General features: G+C 44.8%; 1 protein-coding gene across 1 annotated transcript; it reads left to right on the forward strand.

The window, feature by feature from the left end:
- The first annotated feature begins 5,243 nt into the window (after window positions 1–5,243).
- On the forward strand, window positions 5,244–8,929 carry HAK5 (high affinity K+ transporter 5). The gene is made up of 9 exons (XM_078585934.1): window positions 5,244–5,463; window positions 5,532–5,754; window positions 5,834–6,082; window positions 6,205–6,252; window positions 6,757–7,017; window positions 7,080–7,132; window positions 7,215–7,329; window positions 7,401–7,655; window positions 7,741–8,929. Exons 1-9 carry the CDS (start codon window positions 5,347–5,349, stop codon window positions 8,709–8,711), a joined length of 2,292 nt encoding a protein of 763 aa, XP_078442060.1. The 5' UTR covers window positions 5,244–5,346; the 3' UTR covers window positions 8,712–8,929.
- Window positions 8,930–11,298: the final 2,369 nt, after the last annotated feature.

Genomic DNA, 11,298 nt, shown 5'->3' on the forward strand with positions numbered 1-11,298 from the left:
TCGCTTTCATTTTTAACCCTTTGTTCGTCATTTCAATTTCCCTACGTTCACGTGTAGCGAGGGGAGATCCAAACCTATAAGGATCTTCCCCTCCAATCTCCATGGATGAACCCTTCTCTTCTCCCCCCCCCCCTCTTTTTCTTATTTGTTTTGACTTTGTGTTTCTTCCTTAGGGGTTCATCCATGTTCCCCTATAAAAGGGAACAATGGATGCCCTGAGAAAGGTACCCTTGTTTTTTTGTTGAAAGAAATATTCTCACGAGAGAAGAAGGGTCACGATCCTAGAGGAAGGAGGGAAGAAGGAGGAAGAAGGAAGGGAAGGAAGAAGAAGAAGAGGAAAGAGAAACCGCTGCCGCCGCCTCTACCGCTGAGCCGCGCGCCACCGCTGCCGCCCGAGCCACCCGCCAGCCGCGCCGCTCTAGGCCGCTCTTGCCCGCGCCGCCCGAGGCGCCGCCGCCACGGCTGCTTGAACTGTCTGCCAGCTGCGCCGCTCAAGCCGCCACCTCTGCGCCGCCCGCGGCACCCTGCCGTGTCGCGTGAGTCATCCGCACGCCGAGCTCCTGCCGTCGGCTGCCAGCTGCAGTTGCCATCCTGCGCTCGTTCCCCCCCTCAGTCCTCACCTTTGATCGTGCATGTCCGGACTGCTGAGTCGCTCGCTGCCGCTCACGATCGCTGTCCTGCACCTCTACGCTCTACCTCCGCTTCGTGCGCGCGAACCCCCCCTGCGCCGTCCATTGTGGACGCTGCCTCGTCGCGCCGTGTCGCTAATGCCAGTGCGCGCGAATGCCGGCATCGTCATCCTCAGCGGCTGATCTTCTCTGTGCTTGACGCCAGCCTTGCTAGCTGCAACAGACCCCGCCGCCTCTGGTGCAACCTGCCGCGCGCCCACCATAGGCCATCCCGTGATTCAGTGCTGCACCCTGAATTGCGGTATTCACCTGCATTCGCCGCTCCCCAACGTGCGCGACGTCGGTCCTGCCCCCCGACGGCGCTCGTGCGATTGCCACAAACACCATCTACACACGCGCCAGCAGCGCCACCACTGGTACGGCCGCCCACCGTGTTTGACACCACCACCGCGTGCCATCACGCGCCGGCCCATCGTCCACACGCCATCGCCTTCCCTGTCCCCGACAAGGCTGCACCAAGCCCAGTACACGGAGCCGATTCGATGCTCAGCATACATCGACGAGGTACGCCGCCCTGTCACTGTCACTTATTTCCTTCAGTGCACTTTCGTGTTGCCTCCACCGCGCTCGGGTTAGACGTAGGTGAGCGAGAGAGGTTGAGTGAATTACATCGAAAACAAGAGCGTCTTACCTGTTTGGTACGAGTTGGGTTTGCCCGTCCCGTGTTAGCAACGCCTAGCGGGGTTACCTCATTCGGCGCCGTAGTCGCCTTCGTCCCCTCGGATGAGGTTTGAAGGGACTACCTCACCTCACCGGGCAACTCCGTCGACTTCCTGGATGTCAGAACTTCTCGTGAGTCGGCACTTGTACGTACTACAGTTTATTCGCTTTGCATTCTCGTTGATATTTGCTCATTCTGATACATTGTCGGACGACGCACCGCCGTAGTCTGACTACGACTACCTGTCATCGGCACCAATTCTACATGCTCGGTGTCGATTGGAAGACGTCCCGACGACGTCTGACATCAAGACAGGATCCCAATGACCCGATAGATCAGCTCGATGGGCGACGAGGTGAGGGACAACCAACTGTGGACGAGAATGAGTCTAACCCGACACCCAAAACATGGCTAAACCTACGACACTTAACCCCCTGTGGTGTACCACGCGATAACGACACTGAAAGAGGTAATAATACTCAAGAAGGGAAGGAGGGTGTGACCTGTGGGCAAGGGCTCGGATGCTCGCAGTGCGACGCGGGTTCTTCTCTGTGGTTGGAGTCATAGAGGGCTGACAGGTTGCTGTAGATAGCAGCAGCAAGGTGCGTGAAGCGCACCGTCTAGGTCCCGTGCGTGCGTGGAGCACACAGAGCATGCGAAATGTGCGGAATGCACGGAGGGTGAGAAACACGCATGGAGTACGTGAAGCGGCATTCAGGCGCGCGTAATGCGCATGTAGACATGAAGCGTTCAAAGCGCCCACGCGCATGTAGAGTGTGCAGAGGGCGCGAAACTCACCCGCAGCGTGGAGCACATGCAGGCCATGCAGCAGCCGAACAGTCACGACGGCCGCGCAGGCGGTTGAATGGACATGATGGCCGGCGGGTGTCAGAACGGGACCAGGGCTTGGGGGGCGGTCTGCGCAAACACGCGTGGCATGTTCGTAGTTCGGGCATCCGAGGTGGCTGCCGTGGGACCGACGGCCACGAGTTGAGTTGCTGGGCGCGGGAGACGGGGGCTGCTGTCGGGGGGTGGTGGCTGCGGCCTGGCAGGGCAGTCTTGGTGGGCACAAGTGCGGAGACGACCTGGCGAGGACAGCGGCAGGGCTGCGACCGCTAACGGGCACCCCAAGAAAGGGGCAACACAAGCCGGCGTTGGTAGCGTTGCAATGGCCGAGTAGATTGGTCGGTTGAGGACGGCCGAGTGGGAGACAAATGGCAACGACGGTGGGTCGACAACTACGAACAATCCATGAAATCCTACGAGCACGACGATTGGCGGCGACGGCGAGCAGTGGCAGTTGTTCTTCCATCGGCAGCAACTAGTTTGGCAGCGGTCATCTGGCAATCGGCTTCCTCTGGTGTACTCTAGAAAAAAAAATAGATGGATCTCCATGGGTGGAGAAGGGAGGGTGTTAACCCCAAAGAGAGAAGAGACAACTCAACTTCAAATTTCTCAAAATGGAATCCCCAAATGTTTTTTGGACATACCTTCCCTTATATAGGGTAGGGAGGGTTGCCCTAATGGGCTAAGTTAGGGGAAATGTCCAAAGTTACAAGGACATTCTACTAACAGCTTGAATCATACCTAAAAAAATGCAAAAAACATCGGGAGCCCAAAACACGGGGGAAACCAATAAAATCCATAAAAACAACCAATAAATTCACGTCAGCTCGGGCTCCACAGCGTTGCTGCTCACAAACTTGGGCCTGGTCTACTAGATGGTCCTCCATCATCCATACTCTTCACGAGTGGTGATCTAATGAGGTATCTTAGAGCCTCTTGAACCAAAGTTCTCCAATTCTTGTAGTAGGATACCATGGAAGTTCCGGCGGCATATTGAATTCCCTCTAAAGAAGAGATTCAAGAACTTTAACTTCACATTGAATGAGAATTGTAGGATGTAAATGTACTGTAAGGTTCCGGATTCATACCCAAGGGAAGAACTTAGGATTTCTATATTGGAGATGGTATTCTGGCCTAATCATTCATTCATTGGGAGGTGTGGAAGAGAACAAGAATTCATCAGGCATGAACTCTACGTACATATAATACATTGAAGAAGATTTGGAGAGACAATTATCATACTTTTTTGTAGGATCATTTGAGCTTTCGAACGTCTCGAGAAGAAAACTTAGTTCTTGATCATGTATATTTCCATAATAGGTAAATAAAGTTTTGTAACAAATAGGTAGTTTATTTGTCATCGTATAGACCAAATTATCTGATGCTCCTTTCTTCGCTTTCTTCAGTTTAATGCTTTCTAGGGCGAGAAGACTCTATGATTGTACATGATAATCTCCAAATTTTATTGTATGCAAGGAGAATCTCTCTCTCTCTCTCTTACTATTTATCTATCTATCTCTGTAATTCTCTCTTTGTCCCTGGTTCCAACCTTTTCTATCTAGAAAATATGACTATTGATTTTTTTGTTCATAATCTGAGACGAAATGAGCCGCAGTCTATTTTTCATTCATTCTATCATACCTTCTATTTGGATGGGTTTTATAGTAATTTTTTCTTGTATTCCTAATTGCTTTTCCACCTTTTGAAGATTATAAAATAGAAGATTTGCTTTTATAGTTAAAATTAATTATTTATATATCATCGATTATATAAGTGGTCAAATATTGAGATAATCATTGTTTTATGTATTCCCACATCTTTATATGGTTTGTTTGTAACTATAATTTGCATTTATGTGATTATCAAGCCAAGAACTTTGGATCCATTTTCTGATGGAATTTTAACTTTTTATCAAAATCAAAGTTGATTTTTGGCTTGAAATGTCAAACTTTTTTTTTTCTGTGCAATGCAGATTTATTTATTCCTTTATAATAATAATAATAATGTCATTAAGGCTGAGGTTCTTATTAAAAGGTACCTTCCCCGGTATCCTTCCTTGTTTGACTCTCTCTCTCTCTCTCTCTCTCTCTCTCTCTCTCTCTCTCTCTCTCTCTCTCTCTCTCTCTCTCTCTCTCTCTCTCTCTCTCTCTCTCTCTCTCCCTCAGATTCTTACTCAGTATTTTAGTCCTTACTCTTATTATCTCTACTTCTCGATCTCTCTTTGGTGGATATATTTAAGATTGCAACAATAAACATTTTTCTACATTAAATACCAAAAGAGTAACCTCTAGGGCAATCAAATATTCATCTGGTCATAACATCAAAGTAAATTTCCTCAAAATAAATATATTCAGTTTGGGGTAGGTTTAAATCTTAATTTGTGTCATCAAAATAATTTTAAACAATATCGAATTTTTAATCAAAATACACGCTTAAATAATTCTGCGTAACATGGATTTCCGGTCAACATCTACTTAAAATTTATTTTTGATCTCCAGCAGGAATTTATTATTCGCGTAGAGACAAGAGCTGGTGTCAAAATCAAAGACTAGGAGGGGTTGGGCATGGAAGGATTCAATAATTCAGAGCTAGTCAACGAGTGTCCCGTGTCCATCGGCCGCGAACTCCACGAGAGCCACGTTTGCAGTCAGTGGGTGTCCCCATCAACGCGGAGCGGACACGGGAGAAAAAAAATCGAAGATCCTCAAGAGTAACGGGGATTGGAGATTCCTAAGCGCTAATAATGGAGATCCGGTTGAACTAGTGAACGGCTCCGGTTGCGAATGCCAACTTGGGTCTCTTCTCTCTCTCAATGTCCACATGAGGAGCTATCAGAAGGGTCTCTCTCTCTAAATGTCCACAAAAGGAGCTATCACGTGTCACAAGAATCTCTCTCTCTCTCTCTCTAAATGTCCACAGGAGACGCTATCAAACAGGCTGCACGGCTCGTAAACCTCAAGCGCAGATGACAAAGACGTTGATAATATTAAATAAATACGTAAACAAACCAACCGAAAACCTCCGATCACCATTTCGTCATAGTGGAGAGGTCATCTCCAGGGGAGGTTCTACCTCTATGAACCACCAGACACCCTATAAATACGAAGAGCCGAACGACTGAAACCAGAAGAGAAAATACAGCCTAGAGAGATGGATCATGGAGATGAAGTGACTGGAGCAGATTCTGAACCGAACAAGCTTTCCCGCTTGGATTCACTCAATCTCGAGGCCGGTAGAGTTCCATCAGCCTACAAGCTCGCTTCCAAGGTCGAATAATTCCCCCAAATTTTGTAATAGTTTCTCAAGATTTAAAGTTTTTTAACTTCTTCATACAGGATGCATGGTCGAGGACACTTCGTTTGGCGTTTCAGAGCATCGGAGTGATCTATGGCGATATCGGGACGTCACCTCTTTATGTTTATGCGAGTACCTTCCCTGATGGGATCCATGATAATGATGACCTCTTGGCGATCTTATCTCTCATCATCTATTCTCTGATTCTCGTACCCATGATCAAGTATGTTTTCATCGTGCTTAGAGCTAACGATCAGGGTGACGGTAAGTTCTATTTCAAAGATAATAACATGATTTGCTTCCAAAGACGGCAATTTATGAAGAAAAATCTTTGATCTTGAAGGTGGGACTTTTGCCCTGTATTCCTTGATATGCCGATATGCAAGGGTGGGCCTGGTTCCTAATCAGCAGGTGGAGGATACGATGGTTTCGAACTATAAATTGAAGATGCCTTCGAGAAATTTAGAGAGGGCAGAGAAGATAAAAAAGAAGCTGGAAACTAGCAACGTACTGAAGATTTCGATCTTTCTAACCACAATTCTAGCAACTTCCATGGTGATCGGGGATGGGATCTTGACTCCGTGTATCTCTGGTATCTCTCTCTCTCTCTCTCCCCTCTCTTTGAAATAATAGAAAATTGGAATATCAATATAATTTGTTTTCATTAATTTCCATCAATTATCTAGGCTCTCAGCTAGTTTTTTTCTCTTGCAGTGCTTTCTGCGGTGGGGGGCATAAAGTCTCAGAGTTCCCTTAATCAAGGTATAAAAGCTTTAGCTTTCATCAACACAAGCATGCTAGTTTTGACCCTCAATATAGCATGCTAGTTTCTTACCAAAAGTTCAGAGATATAAAGAATGAGAGAGAGAGAGAGAGAGAGATGAAGAAAATGTTTCACAGGAAGAGAATCGTTGAATATAGTTTCCAACCGTAATCTGGCATCAATGAAAACAAGATATTTAAGAGAACTAGAGTACATGTGTCCTATCTCCGGCAAGGACCAAGTGATGGAGATGATGAGAGAGAAACAAGAAGAGAGAGAGCCTTAAATAGCTGTACTCCTTAGTCCTTACTAGGCTCACTAATACCCAACAAAAAGTTTAAGCTAATAGTATTCAGACAAGAAACTAAATACAGTCTTAAATAGGATGTATGCACAAATATGAAAAAGACATATCTTTTACATACATGTCCGTGTAGAAAGGATCTCGTTATGCCTCTCTCTCTCCATCTAAACCTCTCTCTCTCTCTCTCCTTTTAACACAGATGCTGTGGTTGGAATCTCTATAGCAATCTTGATAGTACTATTTTGCGCTCAACGGTTTGGAACCGATAAAGTGGGCTACACTTTTGCCCCTATAATCCTAATCTGGTTCACTTTGATCGGCGGAATCGGACTCTACAACTTGTTCAAATACGATGTAAAAGTTCTTCGAGCGTTAAACCCGAAATACATCATCGACTACTTCAAGAGAAATGGAAGAAAAGGTTGGATCTCCCTGGGAGGAGTACTATTGTGCATTACAGGTAAATTTTCTTCATTTCCCTAAATTAAATGCAAAACTTATCAATTTGATGATTAAAATCAGGCACTGAGGCCATGTTTGCCGATTTGGGGCACTTCAATGTCAGAGCCGTCCAGGTATGAAATAATTCTAAAAAAGTCAATCGTTCATCCATGTAATTATTTTTTTCAGCCGAAATTTTGCCTATTTGATTTTCAGATCAGCTTCACGGCAGTTTTATTTCCAGCCGTATCACTTGCGTACATCGGGCAAGGAGCGTATCTAACTAAGTTCCCGGAAAATGTCTCGGACACTTTCTACAAATCTATTCCAAGTCAGTTGTGAAATTTTCTATTAGAAGAGAGATTTTTCCATTGAATTTTAATTTGAACTGATTGAATGCAGCTCCCCTTTACTGGCCGGCCTTCGTAGCTGCAGTAGCAGCAGCAATCATTGCCAGCCAAGCAATGATATCTGGAGCATTTGCCATCATATCTCAGTCCTTGGCTCTTGGATGCTTCCCAAGAGTTAAAGTTGTTCATACATCTGCCACGTATGAAGGGCAAGTTTATATTCCAGAGGTTAATTATACTCTGATGGCCGCTTGCATCATAGTGACGGCTAGCTTCAAGACCACCGAGAAGATCGGAAATGCTTATGGTAGGATAAAGTGAAATATTCTAGAGACAAAAAACATAAATTGCAAAAAAAATAAATTTGAGAAGCTTTTACTTCTGAAATGCAGGAATTGCTGTGGTTTCAGTTATGTTGATAACAACTTGTCTGGTTTCCCTTGTGATGGTTGTTATATGGAAGACGAGCCTCTGGATAGTGGCGATATTCTTCATTGTTTTCGGAGGAATTGAATCGGCCTACTTTTCTTCAGCTATGTACAAGTTCAAAGATGGAGGTTTCCTTCCCCTGGCCTTATCTTTCTTCTTGATCAGCGTGATGGGGACGTGGCACTATGTTCATAGGGAGAAATATCTCTTCGAGCTCAAGAACAAGGTGTCCAGCAGCTACATACAGGAAGTTGCTAGCAATCCAGAAGTGAGGAGGATTCCGGGAATCGGACTTCTCTATTCCGAATTGGTGCAAGGAATTCCCCCGATTTTCCCCCACTTCCTTCGGAACGTTCCTTCGATCCATTCCGTGTTGATCTTTGTCTCCATCAAGCGCCTTCCAATCAGCCACGTCTCCGTAGAAGAAAGATTTCTTTTCAGGCAATTGGGGCCCAGAGAAAACAGAATGTTCCGGTGCGTAGTTCGTTGCGGTTATAAGGACATTCTCGGCGACCCGACAAACTTTGAGCCGCAGCTAGTGGAGTACCTGAAAATCTTTGTCCACCATGATTTCTATGTTAATGGAGGAGCCGAACAAAGCGTAGCTCCGTCGGATGATCCAAATGAAGGACAGCTCGAGGAATCCAGGAGCAAGGTTCCGTCTCGGGATTCTTCGAGATCGATCAAGAGCCAGAACGGAATCCAGGCGGTAATCGAAGAGGAAAAACAGTTTATTCAGAGATCGATGGAGGAAGTGATTGTATACCTTCTGGGGGAGGTCCAGGTGGTGGCGGCCAAGAACTCCCCCTTGTTCAAGAGGATTATCATCAATCATCTCTACGATTTCCTTCAGAGAAACTTCAGGAGGGGGATAGAAGTGCTGCCAATTCCTCGCGGGAGGCTCTTGAGAGTTGGCATGACCTATGAGATCTGAATCTCCTCTAGCTAGAAAGCTCCATTGGCATGCCTGAGATGAAAGCTTCTTCTACACTGAAATCTACCATGCGGCCAGTTTTTTTTTGAATAATTTCCATGGGGTCAGATACAGAGCTGTAATTTTAGTTTCTTTATCATACCTAAAAGCAGCCTTCTGGTATCTTGTGACAGCGATTTCATGATTGATAGAGATCTGGTATGCCCGAACTTCGTTCTCATCATTTTACATTTCTTCTTATCTCTACAAGTTCAATGCCAGAGGTTTTCCTCCTCAGGCATTATCTTTTTCATGACAGTTTATAGAGAGATGTATATTTTTAAGCTCAATAACAATAAATGAATCAGTGGCACACACAGTTGATCTGAAACTCTAAAGAAGGATTCCAGGAATTCTTCTATATTCCGTGATAGAAAGGAATTCCTCCGATTTCCCCCATTTCTTCGAAAACCTAAAATTATTCTTCGTATTAACATTAAGGCCAATCATAAAGAACGACAAAAGCAATCAAGCGGTTATAACCTAACTTGTTCCTCTACACTATAGTGCAGGGACGCGGACGGGATGGTAACTTAGTCCAAGGATGAAAAAATTGTCCCGTCCAGGACCTCGCACGATTAACAGGACAAAGAATCGTCCGCCCGTCCCCAAAAGGGACGATCGCTTTGTCCATGGATGAAATAACCATCCCGTCTGGGCCTTGGACGGGGGACGGGATGGTTTCTGCACCCTGTGGGAATATAGTATGCGTCTAACAGGTCCAGCTGGGCGATGCACGTGATGCGCCACGTGTCAATTTCTGAGTAGTCTAATGCTGACGCACGCCCAGTTTCGTCCTGGGACGTCAGTCGGGACATGAATTTATTGGACATGACAGTTTTGGACGGGATGGGACGTGGACAGGAAAAATGGGACGGGATGATTTAGACAAAAATCTAAAAATTGGGACGTAGGACAGGACTAACTTCGTCCTGTCCTATCCATCGTCCACGTCCCGAACGATCCGGAACCATACTCTACACGCGCAATGTGTCCTTCTGCACAGTGACAAAAATGATGAATCCTTTTGAATGAACCCAGCTTCACATGCGTCATTTGTATTGATGTAGCTACTCTGGGTAATCAAAGGTGGCAAAGGATTCAATGTTTTGACAGGGGTCTACTCCAACTGATTTCCTGTTGAACCTGAAAACTCCGAGAATAGTTGGATCATTGTCTTAATTATTTGTAGGAATATCAGCTAGGTCTCCCATGGTGATTGCACCATTGACTGTTGGGTTCTAGTGCCTTGGTTGGAGTGTCAAAAAAAGTTTTTCTATGCAGCGGAAGCTAAGATCAATCACAAGTACCTTGTGGAGAACTTGTTCCATCCTTGGCTTGATCCCTTGGAGATTGTTCTGAAGTTGTTAATGTGTCCAGCCATTAGAAGTATCCACTTGATCAAGTTTCTCTTGGATCTCCACTTCCTGCAATTATTCTTGAAGTTATTTTAGATCTTCTCACCATGAAGACTCTTCTTCGATGACTGGAGAAAACTCAAAAATAGTAAAGGGAGGGTGGGGAGGGACTGCCTAGTGGCCTGGGTTCCTTACTTGGGTGCCCCTCCCCTTTTTTTTTTACTTAAGATTTGACATAAATACCAATTAAGTAAAATATATGCACCAATACCCCTATGATATTATGTGTGTGACCCTCTAGGCCCATGTATTGTTCTAGTAAATAACTTTAGTGGCATAATCAATATATCGAAGCTTATTCATTAACTATATCAATATATAGATTTATTAACTAAGGATCAGCTTAACCCAATCGACAGACAGTTTCCAGGACGTGTGATGCCAAGATACACCTTGTGTTGTAGAATATAACTAGTAGTATTCGAACTCTCTCATGGAACCTTTATTGTCATCGGTTACCATTTGTGCATAATCTTTCATCTATGGGATACTCCCAAATGACTTAAGGTATGGTTAATCACCAAACCCTAATTCGTGATTCTATTAGTACTAATGTATAATGGGGTTCATTCAAAAATGCCTTCTCTAATATCCTCACTACCCTGGCCAGGGATTTAGTTGCATTCTCTTCCTTGGGTCAATCTCCTCTTATATTGAGGGCGGATGATCTCATCTTGACCACTCAATCATCTCCATGTGCTTCTTACTATACCCGAGCCAAGACTAGTTAGAATCCCATGGTTAGAGACTCGTAAGCCATAATCAAAACATAGTTGTCCATCCACGAGATGTCCTTGGTATTTCAGATTAATGGATCACTTATACAATCGTAACATGAATCAACCTGATTGACATTTAGATATAATACCATATAGAGATTCATATGGATCAATTCACTGAACTCTTTCTCCAAAAGGCACCCACCATGTTTCCTTAGTGCCTCCACACCAATGGTCATAGGATCAACCATACTTATCAAATAGTGCAATTATATCCACATAATTTGATGTACATCTCGACTATCCATCAAATAGAAATATTTAGAATACCTGTTTAAAGATTACTGATCACGATATCATCATACTACACTAGAACATTGCACATATTCATTGACTTCATTATAAACATCA

This window comes from Wolffia australiana, chromosome 14, assembly GCF_029677425.1.
Source record: "Wolffia australiana isolate 7733 chromosome 14, ASM2967742v1".
NCBI lineage: Eukaryota > Viridiplantae > Streptophyta > Magnoliopsida > Alismatales > Araceae > Wolffia > Wolffia australiana.

Coding starts and splice junctions, on each gene's coding strand:
- HAK5 (XM_078585934.1), top strand. CDS start 5,347: ATGGATCATGGAGATGAAGTGACTGGAGCAGATTCTGAACCGAACAAG. Junction 5,464..5,531: donor CCTACAAGCTCGCTTCCAAG/GTCGAATAATTC, acceptor TTCTTCATACAG/GATGCATGGTCGAGGACACT. Junction 6,083..6,204: donor CTTGACTCCGTGTATCTCTG/GTATCTCTCTCT, acceptor TTTCTCTTGCAG/TGCTTTCTGCGGTGGGGGGC.